The 18472-nt window shown below is 38.8% G+C and overlaps 2 protein-coding genes across 3 annotated transcripts; one reads left to right on the plus strand and one right to left on the minus strand.

Moving 5' to 3' along the window:
* Positions 1-843: 843 nt before the first annotated feature.
* Positions 844-12483, plus strand: chs1 (chitin synthase 1). The gene is made up of 19 exons (XM_076285555.1): positions 844-890; positions 2032-2167; positions 3262-3447; positions 3971-5031; positions 5122-5223; positions 5310-5468; positions 5562-5709; positions 5858-5923; positions 6279-6513; positions 7492-7692; positions 8130-8414; positions 8882-9061; positions 9488-10034; positions 10184-10335; positions 10510-10853; positions 11161-11271; positions 11365-11585; positions 11966-12032; positions 12348-12483. The coding sequence occupies exons 1-19, from the start codon at positions 844-846 to the stop codon at positions 12420-12422; spliced, it is 4323 nt and encodes a 1440-aa protein (XP_076141670.1). The 3' UTR covers positions 12423-12483.
* Positions 12484-12866: 383 nt separating this feature from the next.
* Positions 12867-17739, minus strand: mpc1 (mitochondrial pyruvate carrier 1). Of its 2 annotated transcripts, XM_076285557.1 has the most exons (5): positions 17552-17739; positions 17004-17007; positions 16751-16847; positions 16449-16581; positions 12867-13623 (listed from the first exon to the last, which is right to left on the minus strand). In XM_076285557.1, exons 1-5 carry the CDS (start codon positions 17620-17622, stop codon positions 13599-13601), a joined length of 330 nt encoding a protein of 109 aa, XP_076141672.1. In that variant the 5' UTR covers positions 17623-17739; the 3' UTR covers positions 12867-13598. The 2 variants fall into 2 exon arrangements, with proteins under 2 accessions (XP_076141672.1, XP_076141671.1); XM_076285556.1 differs by lacking the exon at positions 17552-17739 and having other exon boundaries at positions 17004-17475.
* Positions 17740-18472: the final 733 nt, after the last annotated feature.

Here is an 18472-nt window from a genome sequence, read left to right on the forward strand (position 1 = left end):
CACTATACTGTACTTTATTATGAATGCTTTTTTCAAATGTAACAATTGTATATTGTTTGAAGTGAACAGATTTCTTATAACTATACTTTATGAGAAGCATGTACTTTTTAGCAGCCTAAACTTCAAAAGGCCTTAACCTTCAATAATGGGAGATTATCAAATGCACTGATAAATGCATGAAATGCTCTGCAATATGAACTTTGTTGAGTTGTACATGTTATTATTGACATAATGAAAATAGAATAAGCCAGTTTATGTGTGGTGAGGCCTCAGTTCCGTTTGGGTGTGGTACACAGACAAAGGTCAAAGTGCTTGTGATAGGATAGGACCAATGAATGACTCAAGTGTAGGAAATTCCATGCCCAGACAACAGACAACACTTAGAATGTTTTTTTTTTTTTAATTGTCATTTACATATACAACCACTTTCTCCTCAGATGATTAAACCTTCTGTCTGTGTTAACTAGAAATGTCTATATAAACACATACTGTACCCTCTCACCTTGACACATCTTTTGATTGCGTGACATGTCACATTTCCTTATTGGTTCTCCTAACTTAAGACTGAGTCTGTATTAGTCACTACGTAACAATTGTACCAAAGTATTCTTGAGCACTTCTTCCTCATATGTACCTTAAATAAACTGGTGATAAAAGGCAATCAAGCCATATTCCAGAGTGCCGTCCACGTGATCCTTGAACCTGTTTATGAGAAAGGCACAGTAAAAAGGAAAGGAGGGACGAAGGTTCAGAGATAAATCTCCACCTGTGATTTAAGCACACACTAACTGTGAATTAGTTTATTTGACAATCGGTGAACGGACTGTGCCTGTGTTCACCGGCATGGAGGAATTGAAGTACAGGGGCAACAAGAGGGAGGGAAGACACAGGTAAGAACATTTACATTTTCTACCATTTCCAATCATGAAGTTTTTGAGCTAATGTTACCTAAGCGCCAAAGTTACAGGCAGGTTGTTTGGGAACAAAAAACATTGGGAACAAAAAACATTGTTTTTTCCCCGATCCACTTAGTTGTGGGGCTAAATGTATAGGTTTATTCTATGGAGTGTCAGGAATCAATGTTAGTCAAAGTGGTTGTACAATCAATGTCCAAATAAAATTGTATGAGGTTTTTCTTAACATGCTTCACTATGGCCTAATGGACTAGCAGGTGTAATTATAGTTCAAAGTAATAATAGGGTGAATGGAGTTATCATTAACCCGAGAAGACATTTTATTTGGGAGTCAGTTCTTTTAAGGCAAGTTTTAGTTTTCTTTTACCTTAAAATAACATCTTCAAATTCATTTTGAGGCTATGGGGTTACATAAAGAATGGAGTGACTGACACTGTGGATGTGCATCCCTATATAACATTGTCACTGTGTTTACTAGTAATGGGGGGGAGGGGGGGGGGGGGCTGTGTCATTTTTTTTTGCTTTTTGTGTCATTATGACCTCCCTTACATATGCCTCCCCATTCACTTGAATAGGAAAATAGCTGCCCAAAATAACTTACCAAAACTTACCAAAATGGCCGCTATAGACTTGCCTATATTGCCTATAAAGACTTTGCTGAAGCTAGTTATGGCGTTGGGGTCCATGGTCAAAGGGTTATTGGTGGGTTACTGGTGAAAGGTCTTTCTGAACTACCATGGAATTCAAAATTCGGATCATAGCCTACAATAATTGTGTGAATTCTGGTGTGAAATGGTATTTTAGTATTTTAGAAGTTGAAAAAATTCCGTAACCATGGTTATAACTTTTCACCAAAGCCTTTTCTCAACTGAAATTTTAATAATTTTCATTAGCACAGACTGGAGTGTGCAGATTTTTCTTATATCTTTTATAATCATTTTCATTAAACAATATATAAAAACATTATAAACCAATTCAATTCACTCAGGTATCCTGAGATATTCATCAGCTGACCTCAATCCAACAACCAATGTTTGGGCATTATGGGGAAGACCAAGAATTGTAACATTATTGTCATGAACATCTGAGACCATAGCCTGTCTGTCACTCTGTGCAGGGACACATGGGATCCCTTTCAACTGAATCCCATCGGTGCTGAAAAGGAACAGAAGAGAAGATGTTTTCAATTGGCACAACATCTAGTGGCAATCATTGTTGGCCTTTTGGTCCTGACAACAGCAGTCCTCAGCAAGGTAAACTGTATGATAAATGGTTTTACACATTCTACTTCCATTACTTATACATGTGAAACTGTCCACCAATGATGGTGTGACTATAATTATTTAGGAGTTACTGTCTTTACTTACAAAAGAAGATCAGGCAAAATGTAACATAAGGGTGTGGTAACATGATCTGATCATGATTCATATAGGCCTAGTTAAGGAGCTGCTTTGTCATATACATTTACTGCCTGTAGGCAAAGTGACGACACTGAGATGATTTATTGTTTTGATGCTGTGTACCATCTCCATGGCCACATATTAAGTTGGAAACTATTCAGTTGCACCTTGCACCTTGGCTTCTACAGCTGTTTCAGTTATCCTTGTTGATTGCTACCAAGAAGGGCCTGTCACCTAGAATCATTAATGTGTTAGTCTGATCAGAAACTATTTAGTTAGCAATGTTTGTGTTCACGTGGATATGTATACCAAATTAATTAAGTGTTTTTTGTGGAACAAAAGATGTCTATAGGCCACTGGCACAACTATACAATTTTGGAGTACAAGGACAAATGATTTTTCAATTACCTTATGTATTTGTTTGCTGTTATGACAATATTCATGAGAATTTTCAAAATAGCCTATCTAACTCGCTTGATGGGGGAAATACACCCAGATAGCCAGTGATTTAGGTATTTATGTAAAGCATCAATAATGGATTTTGGTTTAACCAACGAGCCAATTAAGTACAGTTAACTCTGCTAAAACCATGATACTAGCTTGCTAAATCGTCTTATAGTGATGTAGAATGGCAAAAGCTTTTCTTGCATTTACATTTCTAACAGTGGTCCATTCTGGGTCACAGAATTGTAGTTCATGGCATGGGTTGTCAGGAGTAACAACAGGTGTGTTCTTCTGTCCTTCATGTGATAAGGCCTTCATGCATGGGACAACTAAAGTAAAGTAAAACTACTTTAAAGTAGTTTTACTTCTACTACTACTTTACTACTAAAACTACTACATACAGTAGTTTACTACAATAGAATATGTTAAATGTCTCTGTTCACTGCATAGTAATACCCTGAAACACTTCTAGTCTAATTGTTGCGCTTTATATGACATTTCAGGGCTCTCTGCTGATTCTGAGCACACTGTCAAGTCCATTTGCAATTGGATCTCCCCAAGAAAAACAGTACTACATGATCCTAATGATGTTCTGCCTGATAGTACCAAACTTTCTCGTCTTCCTGAAGTCACTCTGGAAATGTGTTTTCAAGAGTTCGAGTACCCCAAACGGGAAGACACTGGGCATTGTGAGTCAATCAACACAGTCAAACATAGCACTTCGACAAAAGATAACACTGTATCAGATATTTGTGTGATCAGCTATGTCATGTATGTAATATGTGAGTACTTTTCCAGATTTGCTTTTATTATTCTGAGTATTATTACCGCCACATGAGACATTTCCATGACGCTTCTACATGATCCTATCATGCTTGAGGACACAAAATAGGACCTGAAATGTCACATGTGTTGGTAAAATACCATTAAATGATTTTGGGAGTGTGTGGACTCTAGACTTTTTAATTTGTCTCATTTTTTTTTCTGTCCAGCATATAGAATTAAGTTGTGCCTGGATGTGCACGACTTTTTAACTTTTGCTTTTATTTGGACATTTTATTTGGTTATGTAACAACAACAACAACAACAACAACATCAACAACAACCTAAAACCAGACAGTGATAATGTCATGGATGGGTATGTTTGCATGTGTCAACTCAAATGGATTTCTGTTGGTGTGTGTGTGTGTGTGTGTTTGATTTCCTTTCCAGATGTGTCTGATAGAGAGCCTGGTGGCCTTTGGGACTGCAATCCTTGTGCTGATCGTGATGCCCTATTTTGACATCCTCACCACTCTCTTCATCTCTGGCGGTATTGGCTTTGTGTCCTCCATACTGCAGATCGTGTTTCGCCTCCAGAAAAAGAGCTGGAAACTCATCTTCCCCGTTTGCTCCCTGCTCCTCACCATGACTGGCTACGCACTGGTCTGCATGGACTACTATGTACGTGTCACCTCAAAGATGCCAGTCGATGCGCCAGAATGCTATGTGTACGTCGCCGTTGGCATATTCGCGTCTCTCCTGGTGTCACTGAACTGGTGGGAGAATCCACTTCAAGCCAGCAACATCATCCAAGATACGCTCACTGAGTTAGACAGCTTCAGAGACTTTGTGATGATCATCTCCAGCCTGTTGAAGATGTTAGTCACCGTGGGAGTGTGGGCCGTGTACTACTGTTTTTTAGCACCAGGAGATAGGATTGTGTGGGATGACTTTGCTAACCTCCCTGGCCAGATGAGAGACCAGGGCCTCAGTCTTTTTGCCCTGCAGGCCATTTGCTCAGCTCTCTGCCACTGGTTCGGAGTGGTGGCATGTAAAATCCACGCCGTGAGAATGAGCTTCGCTTTCCCCGTTGTCCTCACCGGGCCGGCCACCCTCTTGCTCGGCCTCATCCTCTTCTTTGCCAAAGCCAGCACAATGACACTATACGACCCCGAGGTGAATGGGTTCGAAGGATTTTGCAACAGCCTACCAGAAATGCTGGCCAAAAATCAAAACAGTACAGATGTAATGATAGAAGTGTCTAGGAGCATTTGCCGGACTTCCCTGAATAACCCATATAAATCATGGCCATTTGCCATGCTTGCTCTGGAAGGGGTGTGCATGTGGCTTGGACTGGTCACCGCAACACATTATGTATGGAAAATCAAGGTCCAGAGGATTGAAAGAACCGCACAGTTATTTGTCCGTCGCCTCTACGAATCCGCATTCATTGACCAGTCTATGCTGCTCAACACCAAAATGAAAGTTGTTAAATTAAGTGCCACGGAAAGGTGATCTTGATAATCTTCGATTATCGATATTTTTACTCTATTGAAACCCATATGACCATTTCACATCCTTATAATTGTCTCTCTTTTTAGTAAGAAGGAAGACAACATTGAGAACTGCGTGATTTACCTTTGTGCAACCATGTGGCATGAAACCTATGATGAAATGCTCAAAATTCTCACATCAATGTTCAGGTACAGTGGGATCAAGCTTCTGATTATTGCTGATTATTGCTTACATACTTCTCTGTAACTGTCCAATAACCCTACGTTGCTTGTAGGTTGGACAGATACAGAGGTGATCCAAAGGAGGAACATAATGACTGCTTTGACTTTGAGTGCCACACATACGTTGATGACGCCTTTATGACAGAAGATGGCAAAAGATTGGTCAACAGCTATGTAAATGATCTCATCCATGTTGTCATGGAAGTGTACAGGTAAACATTTGATTACAACAAATATTTTTTTCTTTTTTTACGTGCCAGCGATGAAAAATGTCAGAGCCTAATGACATTTATTGTCACCTACAGGGTATTTACAAATAAAGAACCAGATGAAGTGTCAATTGTCGAAACTCCCTATGGTGGGCGATTGGTTTTTGTCATGCCAGAGGGAAATATGTTGTATGTGCATCTGAAAGATAAACAACGGATCCGCAACAAAAAAAGATGGTCACAGGTAAGATTCCATTTTCCAATCACTAACAAGTCTGATTTATTTATATAAATAAATGATCCGTAATACCTTATGAATCAAAATTCAAAGTTTACATTTTGATGATAAGATTAACTGTGTTTGTTTGAAACTTTATTTTACCCACCTGTAGATAATGTATCTTTACTATCTCCTTGGATGGAAGGGCTACAATGCAAAAAATCCTCCGAAGATAACAGTAGGTTGCTTGTTTGAACATTCTTATAATTATCACCCTGATAATGTAAACATAAGAGCCAACCAGAAACTGACTTTTCGCACACACTGGTCATTACATGAAAATCGAAAAGGCATATCTTAATTACTTAGAGATAAACTGAAGATTTTACCAGCCTTGTTAGAGTTTGTTTTTTAAATTTAGTTCATTTCCCCTCATTATTTATTCCAAAAGCAATTTTGAAATGCAAGTGGGCATAATTTGATTGATTAATTTAATGACCACACAGCCAGGCTGGTGGAATTTGTTCTCAGAACAGCTCTTTGGTACAGGTTCCATTACAATTTGTAACAAGACTGGACTTTTGTCCCAACAGAGGCAGAATAATATCTGCCGTGCCAGTCTCATCTCGTTAGATGGGGAAAGCTTCCACCTGCCAAATATTGACAATGACAGTAAAAGAAGATACATCTCTGATGAAAACACATTCATCTTGGCACTGGATGGAGATACTGACTTCCAACCTGCAGCTGTGATCTTGCTGGTTGACCGTCTCCGAATGTATGACTGTGTCGGTGCTGCCTGTGGGCGAATTCATCCAACTGGAATGGGTAAGAAACTATAGTTGAGTCTCCCAGAGACTACTCATATGAATAGGGTCACTATAGTGTAAATTATCAATCTTTAAACATGTGTGTGTGCATCACTCTCCCTATGTCCCTCTTTGTGTATGTGTTTTTATGTTAAGGTTGAGGTGTTTAGCAAATGCATTCCTCCAAAGCCACTTATAAAACATTAGATTAAAAGAAAAAGAGTAAAAAAACATAATGAAATTAAACTCATAAAACAATATCAATATCATTTCATACATTTTATGAAATTGACACTTTTTTGTTGCTTTTACAAATGTATTTTTGTAATTTGGGTGTCTGGGATGGCTAAAAATGCAAAAACACCAAAATAGGCTGCCACTGTGTGTGTGTGTGTGTGTGTGTGTGTGTGTGTGTGTGTGTGTGTGTGTGTGCGTGTGTGTGTGCGCATTACCCCCGGATGGGTAAAATGCAAAGAACACATTTCCTCACAGGACAACCCCCTCCCTCTCCTTAGATGGAATTAAACTAATGAAACAATTTTAAGTCAAATTTCTGTATCATTTAGCTCACTTCACACAGGGTTGAAAACGGTGTTGTGGTGCTTCTTCCTTTGGTATTTTGACCAAAGTACTGTATATGACAAAGATGTTTCTTTAAGACCTCAAGAAACTTTTTAAAATTGTGGGGAAAGGGGTAAAATAGTTGACCTTTAAAGTAAAAAACATAAATAACAGCAACAATGATTATTCACATCTCAAACAAATGAACTAATCAGACACTAATTAACTAATTAGACAAATGCTGTTTGAAAATGTGACTTTTAAAACGAATGTATGTTTATACTGTGTGTATGTATGTTTTTTTATCCTTTGTAAGTCACTTTGAAGAAAATTGCCAAATTATGGCAATAATACGTATTTATGTATACTGTATATGAATGTATAAATGTATCCATCCACCTAAACCTAAACCTCTGGTCATATACATTTTACACAGGTCCAATGGTGTGGTATCAGAAGTTTGAATATGCAGTGGGTCATTGGTTGCAGAAGACTGCTGAACACGTCTTTGGATCTGTCCTTTGTAGTCCTGGGTGTTTCAGTTTATTCAGGGGTTCTGCACTGATGGATGACAATGTTCTGAAAAGATACACCACCAAAGCAACCAGAGCTTCAGAGTATGTTCAATATGACCAAGGTAATTTCACCTTGAACTAAAGGCGGTGTTTCATTGCTAGTATCATATAGTGGAAGAGAGGGAAAGGGATGAAAGGTCTTATCACTTACATGTTTTTCATCTGTTTACCTTGTTTCTAACTAATTAATTATCTTCACAAAGTCATGGTTTGCATATTATGTTAAACGTTATTGTTATTATTAGGGCTTATTATTACTATTATTCTGTTAAATTATTTAGTCTATTACTATTATTAGTATTATTTTTGATGTAGCTGATACGACTATGACATTTTTGATATGACCTTACTTTAAACTCATTTTATTGATGACATAATGTTTATAGTTATTGTAAGTTACTTTGGACAAAGGTGTCTGCTAAGAACCATAGACATAAACATAAATCAGAGGATAATAGAGCTACAAACCATCTAAAAGCACTATGCTCACTCTAAACAGGTGAGGACCGCTGGCTGTGCACACTACTGCTGCAGCAGGGCTGGCGGGTGGAGTACAACGCCGCGTCGGACGCCTACACCAACTCCCCAGAGGAGTTCAAGGAGTTCTACAACCAGAGACGTCGCTGGGGGCCCTCCACCCTGGCCAACACCCTGGACCTGCTCCATAGTGGAGGGGAAACAGTAAAGAGGAACACCTCCATCTCGATGATCTACATCTTCTACCAGATTTTCACAGTGGGATCCTCCATCCTTGGGCCGGCCTCTGTCACTTTGATGGTAGCAGGTGGGTGTATGCAAACGTGTAGGCTATGCCCAGGTGGATCCAGAAAGTTTCAGGGGCCTAGTGTTGTATCCAGAGGGGCCAAAGACTATACTGTCTATGAAGTGCCTATGACAACAGTTGAGGAAGTGAAGAACAAAGAATGATTATACAACCAATCTCAGGCTGATACAGTATTGTGTCCAATCAACCATTCTTTTACCAAACACTTGTGTTATATTTATGATTTCTGCCCTAGAAAGAATATGGAAATGCTGTGTGAATGCAGGGGATTATATTACTATTGTGCTGTAAAGTTATTTCACTGCCATGGATCAGTGTGGCGAAAGCACGCTCTCGATACATGCTTTCAGGATGGATTATCCTGGTCAGAGTGCATCCTGATTGACTTTACAGATCAAAAGTAGGTCACTCAGAGTGAACAAACATCTATGAGATGTTTGACAGAATGTTTTGACATTTATTCACAGGTGCTTTCCAGTTTGTGTTTAAGATCGCAGGCACAACTTCTATCATCATAGCATCTGTACCCCCTGTCATCTACCTTATAATTTGCTTCGTGGCCAAGACAAACTTCCAGATTACAATTGCAGCGATTCTAAGTGTTCTGTATGCCTTCCTGATGACAGCTTCATTCTTCTCCATCATTGGTACGTATAATGGGGCCACATTTTGATGGTAGTCTGGTGAGGTGTTGTTTACCGGATATGAGTAACATGTTCCCTTGGTTAGAGTCCTGATTCTGATTCTGGTAAAGATCATTTTACCATTGAAAGAGATGAATATGGTGGCCAATAGGAAAAATGTAGTCATGATCTTTATTTCATTACCAGGAAAAAGGTTTGATCGCCCCCAAAAAAACAATGTCATCCTGATGTCAGAGAATTCACATTTAAACCAGTCCTAAAAGAATATGGAATTGTCTTTTACCACTACTGAAATAAGCAGCCTTTGAAAGTTAAAAACATATTCAGTATCCTGTCTCTTATCTGACACTGCTTCTGTTATTTTTTCCCCCTAATCATTTACAATTTGTTTTATTCGGTGTATTTACAGTTAATGTCACTTATTTTCAGGTGATATGGTGACACAGGGAACGTTCATCACCCCCACTGGGCTTTTCTTGGTGTCCATGACCATCATGTATCTGGTCACGGCATTGCTCCACCCTCAGGAGTTTAGCATGATCATCTACGGGCTCATGTACTTCATCTGCATTCCCAGTGGCTACCTGCTGCTCACCATCTACTCCCTGGTGAACATGCATAATGTGTCCTGGGGCACCCGTGAGACCAACAAAGCCAAGGAGACAGAGAAACGGGTGGGCATCCTGTGCGACCGCACCTGCAAGATGTGCTGCTGGGACATGAAGTGCCAGGTGACTCAGGAGACAGAGAGCCTACTCCTCCAGCAGATCCAGCATGCCGTCAACACTGGCCAAGGCACTCAGGCTGCCGGAGTGGTGGCGATTCCGGCTCATGATGCGATCGACGGAGCGACCGTGCCGCCAAACAACACAGCTCGGGATGAAGTAGAGCTAATGATGATGAGCAATAGGCCAACAGTAAAGGTAACTGGAGACCATGTAGACCAGCCTGACCCTGATTCAGCATTTGAAAAAAGGTACACACTCTTGATGCTTGACTCTTGGTGTAATTTCACTGTGGATTAGTGATGTGTGAATGGCTTTGTTGTTTTTACCTAGCAATGTCATGAATTTTATATGTGAATAAGGCGTCTGATCTTCTGTTCACTCACTGGTTTTGTTTTAGTGAGAGTACAAGTGGCAGTGCAAGGAAAATGGATGATGATGATGATGATGATGATGATGATGATGAAGATTATAATTATGAAGATGAAGACAATGATGATCCTATTTTGAATGACCAAGATGATTTTGGGCCTGATTTAGCGCCTGAAAGTGGTATGAAGTTCATCTGATGTATATGATATGATAGATAAAGTATATCTATCTATCTGTAGGCCAATTTATTCCACACTTCAACTGCACTGACAAAAGAGGCCTACATGTTCATCACTGATATCAACTTTAATTATCTAAAACTTTCCATCATATTTCCTTCCTTTTGTCCTATAGACTGGGTTGGCCCTGTAAAGATAGAGTTCTTGAAGAAGCTGACCTATGCCAACCTGAAAAGGAACTTGCAGGCGCAGATACGCTACACGCTGCGGAACAAGAAGCAGGACGACGTGTGCGAGGACCTGGTGATGAACCTCACCGATGTGGTGAACACCGAACTGAACAGCAAAGTGGGCCCAGAGGATGTGCTCACAGAGAGTCAGCTGGAGGAGCTGCAGTACGCCCTGAACGAGGCGGCCCGCAGAATCCTCAAGACCAACCGTATGGAAAGACTGGACAGAAGGGTGAAACGAGCCATTGAAAAAACTCTTCTTGCACCCCAGGTTGTGCAACTGGCTGAGGTTTGTCTTTTTTTTTTTTTTTTTGGCTCGACATTTACAATCAATCAATCAATTTGTGGTCTTTTGAAAACAAAACGTAGGGGAAAAAGAGAACGTACCTATTTTTATACTCTGCTATGATTCCAAACCCAATAATAGTGTCTAAATGGGTTGTGAATAAATTTCAAGTTCCTAACTCTATCTTTTGGGAAACAGCTCAGGCCGACTGTCCCTAACATTGGTGTTACCATCTTACTCTATGCTTCACATTACTTATACTGAAATCACTACTCAATAGTCGGTTATCATGTGAACCTATGTGATCTAGGATGAGAAGGATTTCTGGGACAAACTGCTTGAGAGGTATCTGGCCCCCATTGTTGATGACAAAGCTCATCAGGATGAAGTGATTCGAGAATTGAAGTCTCTGCGTAACAAGGTAAAATTATTAATTTTCTCAGATGAGGACAATGTACATTCACTTCCAAAACCTCCTTCATATTTATGCAACCCTTTCATTCCACCCCTCCAGGCTGTGTTTTTGTACTTCATGCTGAACCTTTTGTGGGTAGTCGCAACCTTCTTCTTGCAAGCCATCGGCACTGATGTCATCAGCATAAAGATCCCAAAGATTGATCCCGTTAACGGCACACCGACGGGAGAATACATGTCTGTTGAGCCTCTCAGTCTGATGTTTCTGCTGTCCTTTGCCGTTCTTCTACTTGTTCAGTTCCTTGCCATGCTTTATCACCGGTATGTGTTTGAAATACTGCATGGTCCCATTTTATACTGTGTCGTTATTACAGTTTAATTATATCACTAATAAGAAATACTGTGTAGTTCACATAGTATAACGCTACTAAACCAAAACTTAAACCAAAATAGGCCACTCTGTAATGACATAACCGAATATAAAAATATTTGTACTTAAATATTAAGCACACAGAACACTAGGGCCTGTAGTATAAATTGTTTATATCTATTTGTTTTAACAAAGACTGCTTTGATATCAACAAATGAAAAACTGTAGGTGCTGATCTTTATTTAAGAGAGCTAAACTATTCCTAAGCTAAGAGGACCTTTCAAAGTCCTAAGATTTTGCTATTGTAATCGGCTGTTCTCCTTCTTTGCAGAGTGTACACGCTTATCCATATGGTGTCCTACAGAAGCACTGAGAAAGATTACAAAGAGAAAGACGATGTAAGTAACATTTATATTTCCTTTCCACTTCATCAGACAAAACAAAAGAGCCCTCAAAGATTAGAAGTTCATGGTGTAGCAGTACAGAAGTACATTTGGTGAATGCTCAAAATGAAATCTTAACCCCAACACCTACCCAGTGAATCTTTTTATACCTGTAGTTCTACTTCTACACTGCAAGACACTAATACAAAAACAATACATTCCTACAGTGACTTAGATCTTATGAGTAACATGGGATTACTTTTGGTATGGACCAACAAGGTTGCTTTCTACACTTTCTGAAGTAACTTGACTTGTCTATTTTGAATGCAGGAGGATGATGAAGAGGAGCTCATTCTGGAAAACCAGATGGCAAATGGTCTTACATTCTCCAGTGATGACTTGTGAGGTTTTGCACAAAGACTGCTTAGTTTACACAAATGTTAAAACTTGAAAACAAATGTAACAAATTTGAAAATTTTTATTTGATATATTGCACCTTAACTGAGTGAAATTAAACTCTGTCAGTGTATTCCTTATTTAGTGATGTATTTCGATATTTAATATTGTAAATATCTGATAACCTGATGAAAATCTCAACTGAACAGTCTTTATATATTTATATTTAAGATGTTTGTTTGTGTTTAGTTATTGTTTTTAAACCAAATATAGTGCAAATGGCAACAGACTGAATTACCTTTTTAGGAGTCAAAATAATAATCTAGACGTACATGTTTCACATGTACAAATACACATCTGCAATAGCTTCCAAACAGAATTAATGGCACAATATACTGCAGTACTTGCAAGCACCACATCCACTATGGGGGCAGTAGACCTACACAAATCCTCTTCATTAAAAGCCTTTATTTTACAGTGATCAAAGTTTGTCTTTATTGTCTAGAACTATCACAATTACGGGAAAGACTATAGGTGTGGAGTTTTTATTGTTTTGGAAAGAATCTGAAATAGATAAGACTCTACAAAGAAAATGTCAGTACAACTGCAGTGATAAAGCAATATTATCCTACTGAGAATAACATATCTGGTAAGAGAGATCATAAACATTATCAATATTCAGGCCTTTCACATTAGCATAATAGTCTTTTAGACACACATGTACAAAGTCACACAACCTTTTTCCCTTTAATACAGTGTTTATTGCGTCTGTTCAGTGACGGCCACATTATCATTTGAAATAAATTACTCCAAATTAAAATGTATGGTGTATAAGAATGTATGGTGTGTGTATTTATCATAATGGCCGACCCTTTTTAAAAACAGAAACATTTCTGTACCAGTTGTTTTAAAAGTTGTCAAACAAGGCATATGTACATTCCTCCCATTTCATAATTTGTGCGTAATAACTTTGACAAAAGAACTAAAATTTAACCAAAAGATTCAAGAAGTAGGCGCTTTGCCTGGATAGCTGCTCTGCAGAACAAATCTGGTCTAGAGGCAGGTACTTTCTACACTGATTAGTTCATTGTTAAAGAGCTGCTATTATATTAGCAGGAAAAAAATGAGAAAAATGAGCCCATTGCTGTGAACCCGCTGTGCAAGGTGTGTTCCTCCTGAAGTCCATTACTTAGCCAACTTCTTTTCCATGCTGTAGGGGGAGGAGGGAAAAAATGTTAAGTCACAATGATCGAGAAAAGGCATATTAGATACTGCGTTTTTAAAAAAAACTGGATGAACTAAAGCTGGATGAAAAAAAAAGCTGGATGAACTAAATTGTCCTTTGAAAATATAAAAGCAAGACTAATATGTAATTGTTTAATATGTAATCTGTAATTATTTAATATGTAATCTGTAACACTTTTCTGAATGTGTATGTGTTTCATGTTAAGATGTTTGCATAAGCAAATAAACTTTTATGTAATATGTTCATGTGAAGGACCGATTCATCAGCCCTTCCTATTAGTTGGCCAGGCTATGTACTACGTAGTTCGGGTGAGAAAATGAAAGAAGCCTTCTTAGCATGACATTGGCAAAAAGACATGAATGAGTTTTTATCCATACTAATTGGAGTGTTGTTGGTGGTTTTGCATGCTTTTTAGATGGGTTTTGGACCAATATAATGCTTCATAACTCACAGAAGAGTGCAATAGCACTTAATACTATTTATTCTGTATTTGGCTTGAGCAGATAATGGACACAGATATGTTGGCCAACAGACCGCTCAAAACAATGTTCATGTGTCTTGCAGATTACATCTAGCCCTAGAGTTCAGGCACCATATTCACAAAGCATTTTATCTTACCGCTAGGAGTATTCCTAAATCACACTAAAAGTTTTCAACTAGGAGTTCTCTCTAAACATCTATTTACAAAGCTGCTCAGACCTACTCTTATTAAGGAAAAAATACTTCTTCTAAGCTGCCTCACTTAGGTGCTACTTTTAGGGCTAAAATGCTTTGTGAATTACTCTTAGTAAAGAAAAAATTAGGAGTCCTAAAGTTACGAGTGACACGCTCATTATTTTTAGGAGTTTTTCCTAAATTCGCCAGTTATGAGCTACTTTTAGCCCCAGAAGACCTAACAGAGCATCACTGGTCTATTATATGAACAGAGTACAGCAATGGGATTTATATGCCTTCTGTGGAGTTAATGACTACAAAGAAAACCTTTAATCTTTGCAGAAGCACAGTGTTCCAGGGCATTTCTAACACAAACCTGTACTTGCCTTTCTGACATGAGGGCAATAAACACCTGTAACTTGCTGACTTGACAAATTTGACGTAGCCATCATTAAACTTCTGTTACTGCTCTCTATTACTAACATAGGTTATGTTACTATGTATAAAACACATGCCTGGATTAACCAAGGCTTTTGGTTAAAATGAAAACCCAACAGAGGTGTGAACTTGCAGGGATATGGAGAAGCTATTTTTGCTCGACTTAGCTCAGCACAGTCTGATGCAGCTCTTCTCAGTTACAGCATGCTCCACATAAAGCTATGATTTAGAGAGCAAACCTACGGCGCATCAACATCCTGCTTTCAATACTGTAAGTGCAAACCCTGAAACAGGGACTAGGATTTCCCACACAGGTACAGAGGATTTATGGATTACTGAATTTATGACACCCATTACACAGGTGGAATTACCAAACAAAAATGGAATGAATTGCTAATTATTATCACACCAACAATACTACTGAGGTGCTATATCCACTATTAATAATTGAAAAAAGGGGAAAAAAGACTGGGTGACATGAACCTATCTAATATGATGGTGAAGCAAAATACTCAGTGTAGAGAAATCAGAGGTTTAACTCTCTGTGAAGCACTTCAAATTTGCAGAGAATACAGTCATACAGGTGGATCTAAAAAAATAAGACTGTTGTGGGAAAAGTTTTTTCCCCACATAATTTAGTTCAAAAAGTGAAGCTTTCATGTATTCTAGATTTATTGCACATAAACTGAAAATTTTCAAGCCTTTTGTTGTTTTTATCTTGATTACAGCTCATGAAAATCCAGTATCTCAAAATATTACAATAAAGAATGTATAACACAGAAATATCGGTTTCCTGAGCCCTTAATCCTCCTGCTGTGTTACGGTTAAATCTGATCGATTTACAATTACTTTCTCTAAAAAATATGGTTCATTTAATCTGACTATCATGAGGCTCCATAACTGTTCACAGATGGCATCTGAACAGACACAACACATTTGGATCTGCTGGCTTTAAATATTTCATTTTATATGTAATGAATCTAGAATATATGAAAGCTTCACTTTTTGAAATAAACTATGGAAAAAACTTTTCTACGATATTCTACTTTTCCCACATGCACCTGTATCCATTCCAGCTCAGTCGTGTTTTGGAAGCAAAGAGCCTCTAAGGGCCTCAATATCAATGACTAGCCCGACTGACCGGTCAAATCTTTAGTTTACTTATGTTGACCTGTTTCTTTTGCTCTGTACTGCTAAATCACTTTTTTGATTGATCTCCTGCATATGCTGAAACCGCCATATATAACTCCTACATGTGAGCAGTGTTACAAGTTTCCATGCAAGACCTGTGTATACTACAAACTGCTTAATCTCACACCTCAAAGAGCAGAGAGAGAAGTCTGTTAGGTAAATGACAATGTGGATCACTCTTACATCACTCTTGCATCAAGTCCACACAAATGTTGCACAACTTATTCACGGGCTTGCTGAACTGTGACATCCAAAGGTCGCCATCTTTGTTGTGACTACATGCTATCATAAATTCCACCATGGCTCCACCACACAGAGAGCAACCTTTGCAAAGTTAAACACTTTGACCAAAAATCCACAGGAAAGCCCTGCATGCCCTGGAAAGCATGGAGACATGAATGCTAGGCAAGTACTAGCTTGCTCGGATTCGGCATTAGGCCAATTATCCCAAATGCATATTTAAGGTCTAAACGTTTAGGATTTAAATAATAGTGCTGAGTACTCACTTGTATTTGATAAGCCGACTTCCTTGAATTAGTTGGGCTGTCTCATTGGTTAAATGACAGGCAAAGAGCAGCCAATTCCTTGGCTGTACTTTGTAAGCAAATCGCATGAAGAGGAGGGAGTAGCACGTCAGAGCTGAAATATACAACAGGTGTTTGCTTATCAGATAACCTTGCAGTTCAGACAAGGCACACACGTTATCAGTGAATGTTATGAGATCAGACATGGTCTGTGTCTATAATCTCATAGCAAACAATGGGAAAAGAATAATTTATGATGAGAAGGAAGGAAAATTGTGATTTACCAAATGTCATTCTCCCACTGATAATCTCAGGACTTTTCTTCATGTCAGATATAGCAGCGATGGGTAGACCCCAGTTAGCCACTGGACCCCAGAAATGCTACATCACAGGAAGGGAAGTAAACAAACATCTACAAATTCAAGCAAACAGCTCACAAATTCAAGCAAACAGCTAAAGTGGCCATTATATTCAAACACAAGAAACGCATACCCCTTTGATGTTATATTAGAGACAGTGTCTACCAAGTCTACTTACCGTGCTTAATGATGATGAAGGTTTGCAGAGAGGGATGCAGATACATTGAAATGAAAATACTGAAATTAGCCAGAGATCATATAACTTATGCATATTGGAACACAGATCTGACACGCGTGTATCTGATACGATTGCCAACAGTTTGGGAAAATGTTAAAGCAAGATGTAACTAACCATAGGCATCGACACACCAGTTACAATGACAGCAAACCTAGCCAGCAGGATGATGTTAGCTTACTAACGTTCCGGTACGTTAGCATAAGCTAGCATCGTGTCCTTCACATATAAGGTTAAGATCAGGCAGTGTTGTGGTGGTTTCCGTGTTAACAGAGGCAGGAAACCAGACATTAATTCCAAAAAGTTATGGAGGATAAACTTCCCATTTGTGTTTTTGAGAAACACCACATATAACTTCATGCATTTTGGTCAAAGTAGCTATCAAACAGCCAACGCTAACCTAGGCTGCAAGCTAACGTTAGTTTGCAGCCTAGGTTAGCACAGCAAGCTATCACCTTGGCTGACAGACGACAACAATTAACCTAAGTTACCTCATCAAATACTCTCTGAACTCTTTGCTCTTCAGGTGGTCGACAGCTTTGCGGGCTAAAGTTCCAGCCATCGTGAAAATTACGACCTTACTGTAGCTATATAACAATAAACTGAACCACTTCGCCCACACTAGAGCTCTGACTGAATGCACGAGCTACAAACAACTACCCTGCTAGCTACTAGGCTACACAACAGAGGACGTCAGTACGTCCTGAGTAAGCACATGCGCAGAAGAACGCTGCGATTAAAACATTTTGATCTGAAGAATAACATAATTTGATATCGGTGGATTCAGCCAACACAATATTTCATAAACGTCAAACTATCTGGACTTATCAGCTTATCAATAGACATATATTTAGTCATATAAGCCTAGTCCAACCTTGTTTCTCAGCTTTTTATCTGTTTTATGCCACTTTGTTATGATTATTACGTTGGCTAGAGACACCTCCCTGGCATGAATATGATGTTCCCTGGGCTTTGACCTATATAGTACAGCGGCTAAGGCCAGATTTTTACCTGAATCGTTCAGTTTTTGCAGAAAGCACGAAACTTGGTACAGGTATAGTACTACCCCTAGTGATCAAAAATTGAAATGGACCCTAACACATAGTGCCCCCTAGTGGCCCCTATCTTGACTTCAAATATGGCCACCAAAATATGCCCTTTTTTTCTACATTTATAATGCTATGCTGCTTTTAACACATAATATGACATGTCTACAGCCATCTTTCAGCATTATTAAATACATAATGAGACAATCATGCATAATTAAAATGGCAGACATGTTAGATTTTAAGGAAGTAGCCATACATTCTGACACAGTCAAAAACTGGGGTGCGTTTGGGCTATGTGTGAAGTTTTGACTGTGTGACTAAACCCTGCACTTGCCTGGGCTCAATCCTTCTAATTTGCCCCCT

This window comes from Alosa pseudoharengus, unplaced genomic scaffold (assembly GCF_046254945.1).
Source record: "Alosa pseudoharengus isolate Yale_2024_CS ecotype anadromous, Long Island Sound unplaced genomic scaffold, YU_APseudo_1.1 YU_APseudo_1.1_scf_15, whole genome shotgun sequence".
Taxonomy (NCBI): Eukaryota; Metazoa; Chordata; class Actinopteri; order Clupeiformes; family Clupeidae; genus Alosa; species Alosa pseudoharengus.

Bases quoted from the DNA above. Each gene is read 5' to 3' on its own strand.
- mpc1 (XM_076285556.1), bottom strand. From the start codon at position 17,096: ATGCATAAGTTATATGATCTCTGGCTAATTTCAGTATTTTCATTTCAA. The intron at 16,848-17,003 runs GTAAGTAGACTT...CCTGTGATGTAG, and splicing joins CTTCATCATCATTAAGCACG to CATTTCTGGGGTCCAGTGGC. The intron at 13,624-16,448 runs GTGAGTACTCAG...CTCCCCCTACAG, and splicing joins AGTCGGCTTATCAAATACAA to CATGGAAAAGAAGTTGGCTA.
- chs1 (XM_076285555.1), top strand. From the start codon at position 844: ATGGAGGAATTGAAGTACAGGGGCAACAAGAGGGAGGGAAGACACAG. The intron at 10,035-10,183 runs GTACACACTCTT...GTTTTGTTTTAG, and splicing joins GATTCAGCATTTGAAAAAAG to TGAGAGTACAAGTGGCAGTG. The intron at 11,272-11,364 runs GTAAAATTATTA...CCACCCCTCCAG, and splicing joins TGAAGTCTCTGCGTAACAAG to GCTGTGTTTTTGTACTTCAT.